This window comes from Neodiprion virginianus, chromosome 3 (genome assembly GCF_021901495.1).
Source record: "Neodiprion virginianus isolate iyNeoVirg1 chromosome 3, iyNeoVirg1.1, whole genome shotgun sequence".
In the NCBI taxonomy this organism is placed as follows: domain Eukaryota; kingdom Metazoa; phylum Arthropoda; class Insecta; order Hymenoptera; family Diprionidae; genus Neodiprion; species Neodiprion virginianus.
The window spans coordinates 34,477,810-34,497,604 of NC_060879.1; the positions used below are offsets into that span (position 1 = coordinate 34,477,810).

General features: G+C 42.2%; 2 protein-coding genes across 5 annotated transcripts; one reads left to right on the top strand and one right to left on the bottom strand.

The window, feature by feature from the left end:
* The first annotated feature begins 168 nt into the window (after positions 1-168).
* Positions 169-2,878, top strand: LOC124299916 (dual specificity protein phosphatase MPK-4-like). 4 transcript variants are annotated; one of them, XR_006907104.1, is made up of 3 exons: positions 169-303; positions 1,067-2,298; positions 2,677-2,878. XR_006907104.1 is itself a non-coding variant. In XM_046753357.1 (2 exons), the coding sequence occupies exon 2, from the start codon at positions 1,068-1,070 to the stop codon at positions 2,115-2,117; it is 1,050 nt and encodes a 349-aa protein (XP_046609313.1). In that variant the 5' UTR covers positions 169-303; position 1,067; the 3' UTR covers positions 2,118-2,878. The 4 variants fall into 4 exon arrangements, 3 of the variants coding, with proteins under 3 accessions (XP_046609313.1, XP_046609315.1, XP_046609314.1); XM_046753357.1 differs by having other exon boundaries at positions 1,067-2,878; XM_046753359.1 differs by lacking the exon at positions 169-303 and adding an exon at positions 324-381 and having other exon boundaries at positions 1,067-2,878.
* A 475-nt stretch (positions 2,879-3,353) lies between these two features.
* Positions 3,354-7,376, bottom strand: LOC124299917 (paired mesoderm homeobox protein 2-like). The gene is made up of 3 exons (XM_046753360.1): positions 7,090-7,376; positions 5,679-5,851; positions 3,354-4,259 (listed from the first exon to the last, which is right to left on the bottom strand). The coding sequence occupies exons 1-3, from the start codon at positions 7,214-7,216 to the stop codon at positions 3,864-3,866; spliced, it is 696 nt and encodes a 231-aa protein (XP_046609316.1). The 5' UTR covers positions 7,217-7,376; the 3' UTR covers positions 3,354-3,863.
* Positions 7,377-19,795: the final 12,419 nt, after the last annotated feature.

The window sequence follows — 19,795 nt, forward strand, 5'->3', positions numbered from 1 at the left end:
GTCACCGCGCCTTCTCCTATTCTCAACTCAACATCAATTTCGTTTTACATTTTTCAACGAATAAAAAATCAATAAAACTTTCCCTTCTTTACAACGAACCACGTCGTACCTGCTGCACAGTTTCGCGTCTAACTATACTGCGATAATCGTACACATCTACAGGCAGAAAAATAATCCCCACGAATTATACACGATGTCGGTTCGCACATGGTTTTTACTCTGCGAGTGAAAACGAGACTGCAGTGGCAGTGGAGTCCCTATAAATAGTGGCAAGAGTGAATGGCGCCGGGATTCGGAATTCAGGTAAGTTTCAACTCTCGAGGATTGACTCGGCCCAACAAAAGGCGATTTTTCACTATCTTTCGTTCCTCGTTAAACCTGATTAAACCACGCAAAAATTACAAGAATCTTATTCATAAATCTACAGTGCATGCGCCTCTCCTATTATTGTTCTGTGTATCGTTTGAGAACAATACCGAAAACATAATATTGCAAATACGACGCACCAATTCTGTTTGATTTTATTTTTGATTATCGAACGTGTGGATCTTTGCTTTGAATCTTAACTATCAAGAAATTGACATAATTTACAATTTGTTTGTATTTATTATTATGTATTGTTAATTCACGTTCTATCAATCACCAATTCACATCTATCAAGGTGGCTTGTCAGGGTTTGCATTTGCACAAATTCTCGTTCACCAAGTGGGCAAGTATTCAATCATGACAATTAGGAGATAGTTGTAACTATGATTGAAAGTATGTACATATATGTTGGGAACATTTTTTCACCCTCTTCAAGTCTACCGTTCATTGAAATATTGTTCACCTGTGTTATAGCACATTTTTAACTGCAATTTATGAAAGCGGAGTATCTGGAAATGAATTATTTCTAGAAGCACGAAATCGCCGTTCCTCATAGTCTCGGATAAATGAACATTTGTTATTCTGCATGTTTATTTTTTATCAACAATCATACGTAATCAGATTCATAATCCATTTCAATTGAACACTGATGATTGGTTTCTCTGTGAAAGATTGTAGTTGTTAATGTATCTGTTTTCAGAATGGCAAAAGATGATGCAGGGAAGTTGACAAGAGAAGATTTTGACGCCGGACCAAGAAGCTGGGATGAAATAGAGCCAGGAGTCATATTGGGAAATCTTACAGCAGCGACGGATGTCGACTGGTTGAGAGAGGCGAAAATAACTCACATCTTGACATTGGACTCGTGTCCGCTGCCTAGAAAAATACAACTTCTACCTGACATAACATTCAAATATATTCAAGTGACTGATTTACCCAGAGAAGACTTGCTAACATATTTCGAAGAGACTTACCAATTTATTAAACATGCTCAAGACGACGGTCACAAGACTTTGGTACATTGTTACTTCGGGGTCTCCCGGTCCGCTGCAGTGGTTATAGCTTTTATTATGAAAAAATATAACATGAGTTTTACCGAGGCTTTTGACCTCGTCAAATCAAAGAGAAGATTCGTAGGACCTAATCCTGGATTCGTGGCTCAATTGAAGTTGTACCAGGACATGGGATTCAGCATAGACAATACAAATGTACAGTTCAAAATGTATCGCCTTCAATTAGCGGCTGATAAAGTGAGAAAGGCAAAGATATTACCACAGACTTGTATAGACTTGATAAAGCCAGACCCGGCTTTAGTTACAATACGACCTGAGCCGACGGTGTATCGGTGCAAGCGTTGCCGAAGAATCGTAGCTTCTGCCAGCAATATATTACCTCACACACCGAGAGAAAAACAAATTTGGCGTCATGTAAGCTCGAAACGTTATGATAAGGGTTTGAAAGTGGCAAAGACTTCGAAAAAACCTGTGGAAGAAGATGAGAACAATGAGCTGTGTGACTCTGAATTTTGTTCGAAAACTTATTTTATAGAACCATTGGCCTGGATGCCTGATATAGTACACAATGTTGAAGGTAAATTGAACTGTCCAAAATGTGCTACCAAGCTTGGATCTTTCAGCTGGATCGCGGGATCCCAATGTCCATGTGGTAGCAAGATAGCTCCAGCCTTTTATCTGGTTCCCTCTAAAGTTGACTGGAGTAACGTCGTTCAAAATGTACAAGTGACTGTTTAGAAATTAATCAACATCCAAGCAGCTTCGATAAATGGATATGCTGCTTTACATGTTGAATGTATAATTGAATTCTCAATACCCTTGGAACCGCTAGATAATTCGGATTCAAATGTTTATGAGCCACGTTGGAACAGTGTGTGAAAATAAGTTTATGCAGACTTATACGACGTAAGGCAAGAAGGTAACGTAGAAAATACTGTGCAAAATTGTGTTAACGGATCAATCTACAACTTGGTATTCATTGATCCCAGGATTTCCAAAGTTCTTCTGAACTCACGGAATTGTAGTACTTCACTGAAGTAGCGCTGGACATATCGAAAATTCATTTAATCCGATTTCTGAAATTCACCACGTTTTATTTCGAAAAACTGCCTCGTTTCCGTGGTTTTAGTTCATACTACAGAAAGTCTTTTTTTTTCCAGTTCAATGAAATTGAGATCAAATTATGTTATCTTTGGCTCGAATTACATCAATTCATTGTCACCTTTTTCCGTATTTCCATTGCCTAGAGAGATCATTTGACAAGCTGAGTCTTTATATCAAAGAAAGTTTTCCGTAGGTATCATGCTGGTTGTGGCGGTGTCTTTCTCTGTACATCGTCAAGCCGAGTTTTTCAAGTTATACTTCCACTTATTGACTGACAAAATGATGGAAGGGCATGGCCTTGATCGTGAAAATAAAATATGGCACTCATTCCCTTCGGGCTCTAAGCAAATGATATTATATATATTAAAATGGTGTGCCAATTATAAGTATAATATTAGAATGCAATTGATAATATTTCTTACAAGATTTCGATCGTCTTACCTTATATCGGTACTTCATAATTCGATGTTTGCTTTCAGATTTGTTAAGTCTATATTTTATTTATTCTATATTTATTCTACTGTTACAATAATTCTTATACAATGTTACTACAATCTACAGACATCTAAGACTGTATTTACATTAATATATAACAAGATCAAACAAAGTTACACAAAAAGTTGTGCTTATGTATGTACATTCGCCCCAACGCGATGTGTAAATTATTCATCCGTTTCAGCACTAGCTCTTTTAATATTATTATATTAAATAAATGTTACCCTGTTTTTAGTTAATCATACTCGTACATGTGTTCATTTTACCCGCGTTTAAGAAATATGTGTTTTATTCAAACCTATACTGTAATTATCGATACATGCATTTTTGCATCTTAGTAATATTGTAATTATTATGCTTCAAGTCTTCAAGAAAATGGCTTCAAAACTATTATTGAGAAATAATGATGTATTTGTTACAAAAATGAACTTGCGCCTTATTATATGCAACTTATATACCATTTGTGCATTAAGGCTCGATCGATGATCTACAAAATAATACCAACGATTGGCTTGAAAGTTGGCGCTCTGTCACAGTGATGATTTTAGCAACTACTTTTGCCGCAAGCCGAGTGCGGAAATCACTGCGAATTACTCTGATCGTCAAACTTTTTGTCTAGCATCTATGTGCATACTGCGTAATGTGTATACATCACAAGCAGTTGATAAGTGGTTTAATTGCTTAGAAAAAACCGCGTAGCCATCTTCAGGACTTAAATCAAATTTCGTTCAGTCATGAACGTCGATAAAATTCTGAACGCGGAATGATACCGATTCAATCTTGGGCCATTCGTCGATTCGTGCACATAAATTTTGAAACCAACAAGTCATTTCGCGGGTATATTACGCATACTACCTTTTACATGAATATAAACGAAACCTTCTATCACATACTAGCGTGCATGCCGGAGTAAGGTGTTCCATAAGTATGTGCTCTCAATCTGAGGGCGTTCAAAGTGTTTATCGAGGATGTGTCGAGGGCGGCGTGTGATTCCGCTTGATGATAAGGCGCCCCTAAATTGGCGTTGGCAAATCCGTGGCAGCTCGTCGACGGTTGAATGTTCGTGTAAGTTTGCGGGGATCTCCAGTATTCGGTGTAAGGATACTGAGGCACTTGCGGAGACTGGCTGATTGTGTCTACGCTGCTGTCGTGAGAATGGGTGATTCTTATCGGCCGCAAAGGCAGCATAGTTTCCATTTCCCGGTTCGTAACGACTCCCCGATTTATCGCTGAACTTCTTTCGTTTCGCCGGAATTTAGCTCTTCGATTTTGAAACCAAACCTAAGTATAAAATATATATATAAAAAAAAAAATATATATATATACATATATTCGACGATACATCAGTAAGATCATTGCAGAAAATGGGATTTTTAGTATCTCGAGGACGCTCCTCATTAACGCGAAGAGTTGAAATCGATTCTCCACGCGTACGCGGCACGATATACCGTCAAAAGAAAAATTAATTTTTTCACCGGACTTTGCTCACGCTAATTTTCTAAAACTGCACGGTGTTGCATAACAAACCGGGCACATAAAAATTTCGCTCCAGTATAACATAATGACCGACAGTTTGCCCATTTCAATCGGCACCCCATCACCCTCCAAACAGTTGTTATTGAAAGAGGCTGAGAATCGGATAGGTGTCTTTTTTTCATATCCGTTATTTTCTTCTCGGAAGCCTACTCTTTTCGCCCAGTTTTCAGATCAGAGTCGTAGGGTCGGATACGCGGACGGTTGGACCGGAGACGGGACAGCGTGACGGCTCCTGGCAGGCATACAGATAGTCCTACAGCAGACGGACGGACGGAGAGACAGACGTAAGCACACGTGCTGGTTATGCTATGCCGCACACATATGCTAAGACGAGGCTAATCATAGCTCGTCGCTTGACAACCTGTCTCCTCCGATTTTCCGCCTAGCTGTCCGCAACCGCTGCATCCTCGGCGGTACACCAAGTTGTGTCATGTCCCGATCACTTACTCTTTTCAAGTCTGACGCAAACTTTCCGACCAAAGTATCCGTTTTCAGCCCTCTTTTTTTCCCTTACTTTATCTTTCTATTTTCTGAACTTTTTTTTTTCTTCTATCACAAAAAGTTAGCCAATAATATCTACGAATAGATCAAACTTTATATAAAGGTGTTGTTTTTGCACCAACTTAATCTGTCTTTATCCGTCACATTTTTTTTTTTTTTTTTTTATAAATAGTCATATTGAAGGATTATTTTCTTTAATCGTTCTTAAATAAAATATTCACGATAATATTCACGTCTGGTTTTTCTTTTCTTTTTGTCTTGTTGCCGTGAGGTAAATCCGGTTTCATGAGTACATTTTAGGGTGCATATTAAGAAGGGATATTTTTAGATGTATTCTTACATCCGAATAGATGTTTCTAATAACGTATTATACATTTATAAAACACATTGATATCGTCGAATGTTACCACCACTCATACAGCAATATTGAGTTTTTTTTTTCTAATCTTTTAGAAAGTAATTGATTTCTAGAGTATAATTTTTCGCGACATCAAAGCCTCCGCTAACAATCTAGTGCTTCGAAATATTTACGTTGGGGAAGATTCTTAATCGTTGTAAGACACGCATCGTCAACAGCGCGCGTTTTAATCTATCGCCAAAATTCGTTGACACCTAGTGTAATATAATTATGACGATTTCTACGTGTGTATCGTTATAGTTTACCTGAACTCTTGCCTCGGACAACGACACCCTCGTCGCGAGTTCTTCTCTGACAAAGGCATCCGGATAATGCGTCCGTTCGAAGACTCTTTCTAAAGCTGCCAACTGTTGAGCGGAGAACGTAGTGCGACTTCTTCGGGGCCTTCGGCCACCAGAATTAGGTGAATCGTTGCATCCTGGCATGGTTAGAGAAACTGTGCTGTATTCGTTTATTTACATGACTGTTAGGCAAGCTGGTAATGAAGCATTGAAACAACCGTAATTACTAGGATGTCTATGAGAATGTTGAAAAACTCCGTTACTCCCGATCGGAGTTTAAGAGATCGGTATAAAGAAGTGCAGGAAGTAATTAGTGATGCACGGTTTCAAACCGCTGAATTGAAAGGTGTTTTTTACAGTCAAAGAATGATATTTCCAATCAGAGTTGGCGATGTTAGAACAACTGCGAGCGGAGTTGACAAAAAATAACTTTCGAACCGATGACCGCGCTAATCCTCTACAACCATCGACTCTGATTGACAGATCTGAAATTTCTGTCATAGATGAATTCTTACTTTCATTGCGTGGAACCGTTTATTCGTGGGTTCAGATTTTGGTGATACTTATAAATATTTAAACATTACGTTCGTTTAGGTGATTCCATAAATATTGTTTCGGGCTGATTTTTAACCAAGAATACCACGATGAAGAACACGATATGTGATATGTTTGATATTTTACAATCATGAACGGTATGTCGCCCGTTTAATGCTCGTTAACATCGTCAGAGAATTCCCAGAACACCGAGTAATTTGAAGAGATTCATCTTATCGTGGAATCAATTTGTATTGGAAGAATAAAACTTGTTGAAAAGTCGATGCGACGATCATGAACAACAGTCCTAATAGGAAATAAACGTTATATCATGGCGTAAAAAAGGCGATTTGTGAAACGTCAACGAGTAATCGTTTAAAGTGGATTTAACCTGACTTGCAGATTTGCAACAGTTAAACGTCGACCGTCGGGCGAGTGAGTATATGAAATAAGAAATATGAAATGAAATGGTCGGAAGATGCCGCTAAAGATAAGCTAGGGAAATAAAAGAAAAACCAATTCGCAGACGGGCAGCCCGTTGGCTTGTGAATACGACCTCTGTACTTGCGCATTCATCAAAGCGGCATAACTCGAGAAACGTTCCGTCAGACGTGATAATTTAATGCGATTCAGATCTCGTTTCACGTGTTTTCGCGAACGTATATACGATAAATACGTAATATCGGTCATCGCAGTATTCACCCCACAAATGTGTAAATATGATGAAAATTTGACGGAATTTGGTGAAACGAAAGAAATATTTTTTCAAATTTTCAGACTATCACAAGTACGCTTAATTTTCATTATCCCTCGCTAATCGTCGGGCCAATATTGCACTCACCCAGATTCTGCGTTGGCGTTGATAGTAAACGGGAGACGGTAAAATCCTGAGGTGCGTGAGGATGCGTTAATTGATTCGCATCGTCAGCAGCAGGAATCTTTGCCAGTGTTTCACCGGAACTTAACATATCGGAGCGTCTGCGGAGTTTTTTTTTCCAAGTTTTTGGGTTCTGTTTAATTTTGTTCCGTTGGGAACGCTTCGACTTAGCACAGAGAGTTTATGTTCCAATTTATAAGACACTTAACGTGGCCAAGCACGCGAGTCGTAAAAAATGTAGTTTATTATCACTGGTTTGTAGAAGGTGTGTTAACACGATTTGATGGTTTAAAAAATTCGATCTTGGAACGTCATCGCGAGGCGTGGATAACACCGTATAAATTTTCATCCACGCGACTTGTGTTTCGGTGATAAATACGTACATGTACCGCGGTTCACAATCGGAAAATCAGAACTCGTTAGGTTTCCACGATCAATCGTTCGCTCGAAACTCGTAAATATCAATTTGTGAGATGAAGCCGTACGCGTTTAACGGGTAATATCTGGAATGAAATTAGCTCCGTGATATTTCATGGGTAATTGAATTATTGAAATCCTAATTCAATTATCCCCTGCGTACGCCCCGAGATTATGTGGTCCATTCGTAGCGGCAAGATGCCAACTGACTTATGAAGTTAAGTTGGTCTTAACTCGGGAAGAAATAGAGCATTTTAAGAGTAGGTGGAGATTTCGACCAAAGCTCCACCCTCATTAGAAGCCCATTGGTTTCAGCTCGTTCTGAATACCAGACTCTGTTTCCAACAGTTATCAACTTTCATCGCTCGCATCTCGGATGAACGGGGACTCATCTCTGCGCGTGCTGCGCGAATTTTGTTCTTTCTCTTGTTTCCCGCAGTATCAAACTTTTCTCTGTCGCCATCCAGCTGGACAGATTACCTGAAATACTTCAAATTCCTTGACGTATCAAGGGAAGGTAATTTTAAGACCAACGGATTCAGTTTTCAAGCATCTTAGGTCGTGGTAAAATTTGTTCTTCCGATTTGAAAATTAAAACGACGAAACGGTGAAATATCCATTTACGATTAATAAATCATTTCTCGAGTACAAGAAAATTATTTTCATTAAATATGCTGCCTTGTCTATCATGCGGGAAGTAAAATAAATTGATCGATAGACCCGAATTTAATCTCAGGGGGATTTCACAACAGGGATTATACTTTTACGGCTTGAAATTTAATCATGGTGTCGATAATTAATCCTGTTTGGGGCAGGCTTTATATTCGCAAGGATAAAATCAACTAACTCTTGGGTAAAAATGATTTCTGCTGATCGATGCTGTAATTTAAAGAACTCGAAACTTATGGCGGGTACCTTTTGTACACTCGGGCACTTTTAACGAGTTCTCAAAGTAAGATAACGAACCGAACTCGAGCCTTATCCGCAGCAGCGTTGCAGTTAAAGTTCATACCGTTTATCGGGGAAGGAATTTTCCGCAGCGATGCGTAGAAAAGTCTTTTGCAAAATCTCTGAGGAAGTTGGCGAAACTGCAGGAGCCTTGTGCACACTCGGAAGACTAAAAAGTGCAGTGGCCCCTGGCGCCGGCGCTCGTATCGTTTTCCATAAGGTTTGCTGCCAGGCTTGAAGCGGCTCAGATCACATTGCACAAGAGTGTCGAGTTTCAGCTACACCGGCTATGTTACAACTCGGTACTCGGTGATCGTTGATCGCTCGACCGAGGGGAGGACTGCGGGAATATTCGATGAACTGTCAACGGTTGTTGAGAAGCAAGCAAAACGAGAAAAAGCAAAAAAGAAAACACTCGTTTTCGAACATGAAAAAGCTGTCCAGACGACAGTTTCTCTATTCTTTACCTCTTTTCAAATACAGACACTGAGAGAAATTTTTAGTCCCGGTTACCGCTCAGTCCTCAACTATTTTCATTTTTTACCACAACCGAAAAATATAGATCTAGGTACAAAATAAAAATCAGTTTTCTAGCTGTCACCGGAAAGTCCGGTATCCGTTACTATTCTTTCTCATTACGATCACTGTTACTAGATTTTCTTGTAACTGTTGCGAAAATTTAATGCTCGTGCAACAATAAATTGACGTTAAAGCCTTGTTTAAATAAAAAATTACGGTAAACCGAAAAAACTGATTTTGCGTTGCAATTCCCAAAAAAGGATCGACGATAGCGTAAAATCACGTTACACGCACCTGGTTTTTCGTAACCGCAACAATATTCAAACAGTTTTTCTAACGATACCTGTTTTACCGAATTTTTCTAGTTACTATAACAAATGAAATTTATCGAGTGAGAAAGTGCGCGTTTGGTCGATGAATCTCGGTCACCGTCTCTCATATTTCCATTTTCAAAACCGAGCGCCGTATGATTGTCGGGCGCACGGTTTAAAAGGTCGCAGAGTGAGTGGCGACAGCTGACGATCTCAATGAGAAGACAATTTTATAATTATTACCCATTTTATTTATACTATCTTTATAGCTGGAGTTTGTTTGCCCGACGGTGTGCAGCGCGCTCGATAGTAAAAGTTAGCGTTGTGTTGGGGCGCGCTGCATCGTCGGCAAGACGGACGCGGGCGTCGCGACGCTCTGACACGAACACGTCGGGACGCCCCTTGAGAATTATTAGGCAGGCCTGCCGGCCCCGGTCTCCTGGGAGGGCGAGACTTTTATATTTTATGCCAAAGTGTCCTGCATCCTATCCCAGATTTTTTTACAAGAATGTCTTTCTATATCCAACGACTGCGCGCCGACAACCGTCGTATTATGCATCCTTTTCGAGGCCCATGCCGAAGCTTTTCCTCGATTTCAACGAGGTCAGGCGAGTCTGATTTCCGTCTTATTCGGTCCCATCCGAGTCGTACGCGGGTCTTCTTTATTCTTGACAGATTATTGGAACAACGTGGTCCGCAGTCTTCCTCGGAGAGATTTTACTTTACACGCAGGAAGTGAGAAAAAGAGAAGTAGATAGGTTGTGTTACAGGGGCCTAACAAGGCCCGCGGTGGCTCGAGTCGTGAAATATGAAGTGGAGATTTTAGGTGAGGTTTGAAAATGTCATCGCGTCTGGACAATGTCCGTTACATCTCGTAAATAGTTATATAACGAGGGGTTTTTGAGGTAAGGAAACAACCCGCAAACTGACCGCGGATGTCTTTGCTCTGGTAAATTTTCCCTCTTGTACAATCCCCGGGATCTTTTACCTGCACTAAAATTTATTACGGTATCATAACTCATAGTAACCGGGAGTTTCGGATTGTGTAATAATTAATACGTGTGGTCTGTGAAATTCACATTATATGGCGTTAACCCGACGCACGCTGTGCATACATTATGCCTACACGTATATGGGTACTTGCCGCAATTACAGGATCAGCAAAAATTAACCGTGCAGATTAAAAAGCATATTAACGTTGTGTTAACGATCAAAAACATTAAACGAGTCCTTAATCCATGGACATGACTGGCTTAGTCGTTTTAAATCTGGGTCAATTTATTACGAGAGATATACGACGACCGAATAAAATATATCACCGGTAGCGGGTTAATATACGATTCAAAACACGATGGGTATAAATATTTTTTATTGCATTATCCGAATTTTTCTTCAATAGCTTTCAGTGTGCAGAGTTCGTTTTTTCAATAGTACCTTCGTTTATTTAATCATGAAGGAGATGGAATAAAAATTTTACATTTACACAAACGTTTTGACAGTTTGCACTTACCAAAGACAACGAAAAAAAAAAATACATTCCGTTACACGAAGGAATGTATAATTAGTATTCAGAGTTGGTTTTGAAAAAAAGTCTTTTATCACAGTGAAAAAAGAAATGAGAAACTTTAGCAGCCAAGCAACAGCCAAATATGGCTTCGTACGAGGCAAGGAGTTAACGGATTTTTAATATCAACGAAAACTTAGCGGCTAACCGGCGATAAATTACCGCTGACCACAGCCGGTGGACGAATTCATGCCGCGGTAAAAGGTTGAATATACGTTTTCATCTTTTTGTAAGTAAAAAGCGAGGGGCGCCGTGCGTTTCGGGGCCTTATTAAGGCCCCGGGGGGATCAGGACAGCGTCCATGGCGGCAGGCCGAGGGCTGACCCGGGGAGTTCCGGGACCGTCGCGTCGGCTGGGGTCCCAGCACAGATGCGGTCAGCCACCGTGACGCAATCACGTTAGACGACCAAAAGACGGCGAGGAGCGACGTTCCGTGGTTCGATCTACGCAGTTTCACGGTTTCGCAGACACGCAGATGCCGACTTGGAATCGGGATTCCCCCGTACGCGCATCCGTTGGAATTAAGGGATTCGGTCCCGAGTGCGACACATAATACATTATACACACCCATACTCGAGTCGTAAATCGTCGACGAAACGGAGGAACGAATACCTAAGCGCCGAGGAGAGAGACGAGAGAAGAGGCGGCTTTACGTATAGGTATGTAGAGCGGAGTTCACCGAGCCAAAACCAAAGGCGAAGCCGAACGTCTTCGGTCGTTTCTCTCCCCCAAGTTTCTCCGCGTCGTTCGACCAATTACTCGCTCTATACGTCATCCTCGCCAATTAGTAAGCGGAAAGATCACCAAGATGCTAGTCGCAGAGTTTCTACCCTCGTCCTTTAAGCTCCGTCCTCGCGGTCCTCGATGATATGCTGCCTGCAGCCGGAGACGGTGGAATAATTTTTAGACGTCTCAGTTCTTCGCGGGACTCTGTCGTCGCTCTTGTACGTACAAGCTGTCGGAAGCTTCGATCCCAAATTTTACGGGACGCCACGGATTTCTTGGGCTATTCATCGGAGGAGCCGGATGACTCGAGGTTTCATTCTTATACGTACGTTTCCGCCGGACGTTGTGTTCTCCAACACCGACAAGGAGAGTGACAGATCCGAGAGAGTATCGGATCGTGGGTTCTCCTAAGACGTCTTATAGGGTAGTTTTATTGGCCCACAACATGTATGAGGAGAATTTACGCGGTTTGATACAATTCGAGGCGTCTCCTCACTCCGGTTACAAATTACTATTTATTGATTGTAGCAACAGTTCGACGAAAGAAATGCCGTAAAGAACCACAAACAAATCTTTGCTGCATTTTCGACTTGAATGTTAATTTTCATTGTTCTTTGACCAAGTTTCAATGATTGGATTTCGTAGATTCTAACGCGAATCGATATATTATCTCGTAAGAATGGTTAACATTTAAGTAACAGCAACGAATTTACGAGGATTCGATCTATTGTGAGTTAAGCGAAAGAATTTGTTCATCCGATGAAACTACACATCTGGAGGCGTTCCACGCTACGGGTGAAATCGACATCGGTAGAATTTTGTGCGGAATTGATATTCCGTAATGATTTATTGTCCGAGTAAACCTTTCCTTGATCTTTGACTTTTGCGTGTTCTGTGAGAATAATGAATTTCGACTCGTCACCGGGTGTAAGTGCGTGCATGGTTCGAATTCCACCAAGTCGTTTGAGCGCCTGCTGCTGCTCCTCCACGGGTTCGAAGAACATTTGGAGTTTGTTCGACGTGTGCATATTAACTGCAGGCAACGGCGAAGGAGATCTTCGAAGCGTGTCGTCGTATGGAAATGAACTTTTGCGTTAAATTGGATCAGTTAGTAAGTTACGGCCACGTGGGGCGCCAAGAACCGAACGGGTACATATATAAGGTATAATATAATGTTAAGCCGAAGTCGGGTAACAGAAGTCGTCAAGCGATACGCATCTCCCTGGCACATATAACAATTACGATGTTAATAAACCGTCAACTAATTATCCTAATATACCAGATGCGTGAATTATTTGTAAAGAAAACTAGCGCGAGTCTGAAACCTCGTCGAAATACCCTGTCGCAGCGTATAAAGTCGTGATATACAGCCTGATTTCAGCCGCGAGAAAATTATTATTGAAATATGGCCTGTGCGGCGGTAAAAGAACCGTAATATACACCCCCCGACGTGTTTTTCCCTTATAAAATGATGACAGTGGCAGACTGCGACGAGCACCGTGATAACTTCCAAAAATAAATACAACCGTGACTCTGCGTATAGTCATCCCTTCCTAAAATAGTCGTCAACCGTTAACGTTGTCGTTCGACCTTGCATTTAGCAAGCTCTTGACTACTGGGAGCACAACTGACGATGAGAAGAAAGGCCGAAACCGTTGTTTAAAAATACAACATCCAACGATTTCGGTACGTGAAGGCTGAGAGGCTTCCGAATCGTCGGAAAAAAATGCCAAAGATCCGCGAGTCACGTATCGACGCGATAATCGTGTCGCCGATTTGACGCACCTCGTGTCCTGCATGTGGAAGCACAAACGCTTTCGTGTATCGAACATTCGTGACTTCTGCAGTCTGGTGCTTGACAGAGCTGCGCGTGGTATGCGGGAGGTTTCCATGTAGGCACCGGTACCCATGGTACACGCTTAAACACCCCCATTAACAGAGCGTAACCCCCTCACCCGGTGACTTTGCTCCGCATTCCCCCCTGCATCGCGGGTACCGCTGCAGCGGTTAGAAATAATTACATATTCATGTGCGGAGCTCGGGGATTATAATATTTGAAGGGCCGATTTGTAGGGGGTGTGCGTGCGTCTATGGAAGCATTACCTCGTACCGACCCTCCGCACCAACTGCAGTACCTACCGCCATTTAGAACCCAGTCTACGTGCTCCATGTGCATTGGACCTAATTATGGTCACTATCTTCACCCTTTATCCCGTTCACCTTTGCTGTCATTGCGTATTGACCAAACGACCAAGTTGGAATTACTCTATCCTTTTTCACTTTTTTCTCTCTGTTCTCTATTTTTCTTTTTTTATTTTCATTCCCTTGCCGATCGAACTCCGGGTCATGCGGTATAATTATTACTGGACGAAATGTGCTCGCGGTACCGCGTCGCTTTTATTTTGCGTAGAGCGATAAACACAAGCATAAAATACAGAATCATCTCGTTTAATTTACCTGCACCTATGAAATACTTATAACATAGTTCCGTTGATAACCCATTCAACGGATACGCGTCAATTATTTTGCGATCCGAATTATAACGCTCTTCTCCATCGTTGCTGTACCCGCTCCAACAGAGTTTTGCCATTTGAGTTAGATTTTTCTTATGGAAAAACCGAAGGCCCCCTGATGCGTGTGTACGCTTGTCGCATGGAAGCCTAATACTTGATTAGGGCAGATTTATGCTGGTCATTTACCTACTCGTTTCCCCTGCGCAACCTCGTCGACGTGCTTGTCCGCTTGTCCTTGCTCGGTGAACTGGTCAGTCGAGAACAGGCTTTGCATTTATTACAATAACAGAGTTACGCCGTGTATCAGTGTACATATGCCTGCGTACACGGAATGAAATAGACAACTTTTTTCGTACATACCGCGTTGCGCGTTGTTCATCTTCCCAAGGAACTAATTTCAAGTGGCGTAAATCTTCCTAATACCTCGTACGGGAACGCCCATATATTTATTATAATGTGCTATTCTACCTGTCCGTTTATTATATACGTGTATATATAAGCATACAAGTACATGCTACACTTTCTCCCTCCTCGTGATTTTCACGACATATTTCGTAACGGCGGATCAAACGAAGGGGATGAAGTATGTGTCGGAAAAGTGGCGAACTTTCGATCTCTTGTGCGTTTCAATCGGTTCGTGACTGAAAAATTGACTAGAACTAAGTTTGCTCTCGTTTCGAAGCAGATTTCGATTTGAAAAATCGCCGACAGAGATCTGACGTATCGTTGTGCCTTCTCGGTGAAAATTTCTATTTCCGAGAATTTTTACAGAAATTTATGAATTTCGTATTACTTCGCAAAAATTTGCAAATCTGCATAGTTTTGCACAAAGAATTGTTATTTTTCTCGAAAAACTGTAGTGTCTTGCAGAAGTTTCAATTGCAGAAATCATAAGTGACGAAAATCTACAAGTTTTTATGAGAAACTATGCATATTTACAATTATTTTGTGTGAAAATAATTTTTTGTACAAAATTGTGCGAAATGTTTAAGCTTCGCAGAAATAATTTTCACGAAGGGCCGATACTTTCCCTTTTCGAATATTCTTTCCGCTCGAATTCCCACACCGAGAGTGACGTACGCGATACTCGGCGTCCAGGTGGTGCGGATCAGACGGTGAACTTAGCCAGGTTTGCAGGGCGCAGGGCAATGCAGACATACGTGTCACGGCCGAGAGTGTGCGTTCGTGCTGGATGCGGACGGGCTCAAGATTTCGTAGTAACTTAAGCCCGGATTGAAAGGCACATAATTCGATACAAAGCAGCGGACACAATGGCGACACAAGGGACTTGATTTCGGTGGCGCCGAAAACGCGAGCTCATTATTGGGCCGGATTGTCGGGATCGCTTGGGAGTTCCCTGATGTGCTTCTGGATCACTTGTATCTCCGCCCGCAGTTTTCCCTTCATTTCGAACCTCTTTCTCACCTCGCCGGGCAGTCTGGCTGCCGGTTAAGGGGCAACGCCACTTAAAAAAAGTGCTTTCGAGAAAAATCCGTTTAAAGTTTTATGAGTATTCAGTATGCGCTCCGAGTCACTGTGACAAAATCGAGAATTGAACCTATCAAAAAAAAAATTACACTATAGGACCAACTGGATATTGTTTTTATGATACTAATATGATATTGTTCATGCAAAACAAAAAAAAAAAATCGAAATTTCCAATATTCTAGAGCGGTGTTACCCCCTAAGGTGTGTATGTAAGCACGTGAGGTGAGTATATCAATTATTGCCACATTCAAACCCAATTATTGACCATTTTATTCTGCAAAATTTTAAATTGACAGCACAAACTGTGGTTTTTTCGATGACTAAAACCAGTTGCTAAAGAGTAAGACACTACAAATTTATTTTTTGGTGATTTTAGAACCAAGGATCAAACAGATACAACGAAAAAAGTTCAATAATTAGGCCAGGGTCAATAACTGGTATACTTACCTTATGTACCTGGGTGTACATCGGAGAGCTGCGAACTTCAGAGGCGCCAGACATCGTGGGCACAGAATTTTATTTTCGTAACGGAAGCCACCGTTCTTCGAGAGGAAAACCGAATCGGAGGAGCCGGTGGTCTCAGGGGACACGGTGCGAGCTGTCTTCCCCGATTCCTGTCGTCGTCTGGAAAACAGAAGCACGTGTGGCATTCGAAAACAACAGTTCCGTTAACACTTTTTCCAAACAAACGTCCGATCGGCCCGGAAGGGGATGAACGCGGCAGGCTCGTAATTCTCATTTCAAATTTCTCGCTTTGGTCGATTCTTTGGCGAATTTCAAAATCCTATTGTTGAACGAGCTTCGTTCAACGGTCTGGGGCTTGGCTTGAGGGTGGGTGGGATTGGTGATTTCGTAAAAGTGGCTCGTATCGAGTAACCGGGTGTCCGGAGTGACGCTCGACCTTTGATCGCATTGATTAGACCGCATTAATTATTGTAAGACCTGCATGAATCAGGGTTCGCAGCACCTGCCCGTGCACCAATGGTACGGATCTGATAATACGGTTGTTCGTGTATTTGGAAAGCATGAATATGCAATTCCGGCAACGGCTGTCCCCGTAAAACCGACTGTTTTACATATTTTCGAATAGTTGTAGACATGCATGCACCGTTCGACGTAGTTATTACTAAACAGTCGGTTACACATTTTGTAGGAAATCTGAGTATTCCTCGCATCGTTGCTCGCCGAGGAGATTATTCGCTCTTCCGCGTGATGCGGGAACGAGGGTTGTGCGGAGATTCTTTTTCTATTCTTTTTTCAAGCCTTCAGAAGCGGGGAAAAAATTACGCTAATGCCTAGGAACAAAAAATTAAGCACGTAAACAAGAGGTCGGTAGTTTTGAAAAAAAGAGAACGAGGATAAAAAAAAGATTAAGGAACGGTAAAGAAAGGTGAAAAACGGCCTGGATAATAACGACTTCACCCAGGAACGCAACCCTCGGTGGTTTAGCATTCCCGAAGACATACCACGGCCAATTAAGACCGAGTCTTAGGTCCTCTTTCATTCTTTTTTAGCATCCAGCAATAAATAATCTCCTCGACGATGTCAGCTATGCGGTGTCAATCATTATAGACGTTACGAAGTTATTGTCCGTGCAAAGTGTTTATTTTTGACGGATGCGGACAGTTAAATTCTACGATGACAAGTCTGTGAAAACAACAAAATTATATTTTCAAGAAAAATTTTTCTCACTTCCGATGAAGAAAAGCCTGATTGAAGATCTTTGTTACATTTGTACGGCAGATTCATATGCGAAGCCCGTAAAAAAAGGATCTCAAATATCTGTAACCTTGGCTCAGAAAATGATACGTATCGTATTATTCTGTGAGGGCCACATAATACGTCCTTTTCTAAACTACGGGCGCAACTTTTCTCCAAAGACGTTATCTTAATCTCGTATGGAGCTGAAAACGATCGGTGGTATTTGAAAAAAATGACACACCCCTTATAGTACTACTTGAAAGAACTGGAAAGGGAGACGCGGAAAAATTCAGGACAAACCGGATTAAGAGTCGTTAAAAGTACTCAGGCATATGTGTACATAGTCGTATTACGGTTGTGGATAATATGTAATGAAAATTCAGCACCGTTTCATCATCTATTCACTGAATTTATATAAGATCCGTGGTAAAAAGCGCGGCGCCATTGATTCCAATTAGCGAGGTGAAGGTGCCAAGATTTTTTGTCGTTATGCCGACGGGATGTGGACCTGCAACTCATTCACCTAAATACATTTAAAAACGTGGAAAAAACTGTAAGGACGTGATAACGTGATTCCCTTTAATTCCGCGGAGTGTAAAATACCGGGTGGAGATTAAGAACCCATCATCGTGACGGACGTGGGAACCTGGAGAGCGGGGTAAATGAGAAGAGCGTGTAGATTGGCAAATGCGACACGCTCGAAAAATTTTCGGATCTCTTCCAGCGATCCGAGTTTGAACAATCGATGCGAAAACTGTTAGAGTGAAAACGGACGAAAAACGCTTCGTTCTAATTTACCCGAAAACCTTTCCGGCGGTAACATCGTGAGTGTGAATTTTTTGCTCATGGCGAGAGTTTTTCCCCACCTTTCTCTCCCTTCGCGGTGCATCCTGCACGTCAAAAAACGGAGCACCTAGCCCTTTTTCCCTGCAGCCCTGCAGTCCGACTGAGCAGCTTTCAATTCCGGCATCGTAACTGCGGGGCAAGTTTCGAACTGTCTCTAATGAGAAGGCACGCTCGTGCGGTCATGCGGGGCCTTATGCAGCCTCCTTTATTGATATACGCCGTCGCTTTTGATCGGTTGCTATTCTCCGAGCAGTGCGTATATCTAGCATAAGCAGCTGTCCCGCATCCAGGCTCCAGGACTAACGCACGGACACTTTGGTGCCGGACACGGTTTCACGTGCGTAGGATCGAATTCCGTCTGTCTGTATGCGGCGTGTAACGTACCTAGGAAACGCGTGTCTTGGGTAAAAACCGCCCGGCGAAAGGGAGTCGTCGACAAATATTTGCCGAGCTGTAGGGGAGGTGGAAGATCGAGAATCAGATCGTAACACAGGGACAGAGAATCTCCGGCACGCGACATTGTCGGATGTTTCCAGAATTCGCAACGTGTCTTTGCTAAATTTCGACTTCGATCAAACGAACTTTGGCGAACAGCTGAATTGATCCGTCCACGTCGCCCTGATTATCTGAAAATTCACGCATCGCACGAGCCGCCGGACATCTGCGGACGGTTCCGAATTCTAAGAAAGTTACAGATATCTTGCAAGGATCTTCGGTCAGTTATTGGGACTCTCGTGACTGACCCAAATCTGTCCGTATAATTGGGCCTTTTGTGCCTCGTACACATGTACATCTTCACTGGCCGCGTAAGTACAATGTCGACAGCTTTGCCACGCGCGGGTGGCTTCTGTGTGCTTGCACAAGAGGCCCGATTCAACTTTTCATCAGCTTTCACGCTAACCTCATCTCCTGTAGAACCTTAAAAGCCACACTTCTGTTCGCTTTCCTAAATGTAGGTTCCGTTCGCGGCTCGTTGGGTAAGCATGATGCACGTTTAGGATTCAGGAAGTTCCGTTTTCACGAAAATTTGAATTCAAGGTGACTTACAGTATAGCATTAACTTTTGCTAGTATCGGAAGAATGCTAAATAGTTCATAGTAGTAATACAAGGTCAGTTCTGGATACAGATTCCTACTACCGACACACTTACCCAGATTCAAACCCTTCTCCGCGGTGACGTCATCGTGAGTAAGTGTCGGTAAGTGTGTCGGTAGTAGGAATCTCTATCCAGAACCGACTTTGTAATACTACTATACACATTTAGTACCACTTCAACTAAGCTAACGAGTGATAAGCTGAGCGTCGAAATACGGTTCTTAATCGTCCGAGTCCAAGGATTGTCCGCATCATGTCGCGGATATAGTCGTTACCGTCTTCGTGCTATTTGGCATTGTTTCACAGCACTGTCAGGTGACGGGATTGCTAACCCTTCATTCCGTGATGTCTACCCGGAATAATGCGCCCGCTTAGACGACTGTGTGCGCAGTATCCGTGAGCCCGTATGCAATGTGCGTGTCAACGTTCTCGGAACAGTTGTTGGATGCATTGCCGAGTGGCGAAGTCCTGTCGGCAAGTGTAGCATAATGTTGCATTCAGGTAGTTTCACCACTGGGAAGGCGAATAACAATTAATCAGGG

What these genes read in the sequence shown, in the direction of transcription:
- LOC124299916 (XM_046753357.1), top strand. Translation starts at nt 1,068, where the DNA reads ATGGCAAAAGATGATGCAGGGAAGTTGACAAGAGAAGATTTTGACGCC.
- LOC124299917 (XM_046753360.1), bottom strand. Translation starts at nt 7,216, where the DNA reads ATGTTAAGTTCCGGTGAAACACTGGCAAAGATTCCTGCTGCTGACGAT. An exon ending in AACGCCAACGCAGAATCTGG is followed by an intron (nt 5,852 to 7,089) that starts GTGAGTGCAATA and finishes TAACCATGCCAG; the next exon opens with GATGCAACGATTCACCTAAT. An exon ending in TGTCCGAGGCAAGAGTTCAG is followed by an intron (nt 4,260 to 5,678) that starts GTAAACTATAAC and finishes TTTTATACTTAG; the next exon opens with GTTTGGTTTCAAAATCGAAG.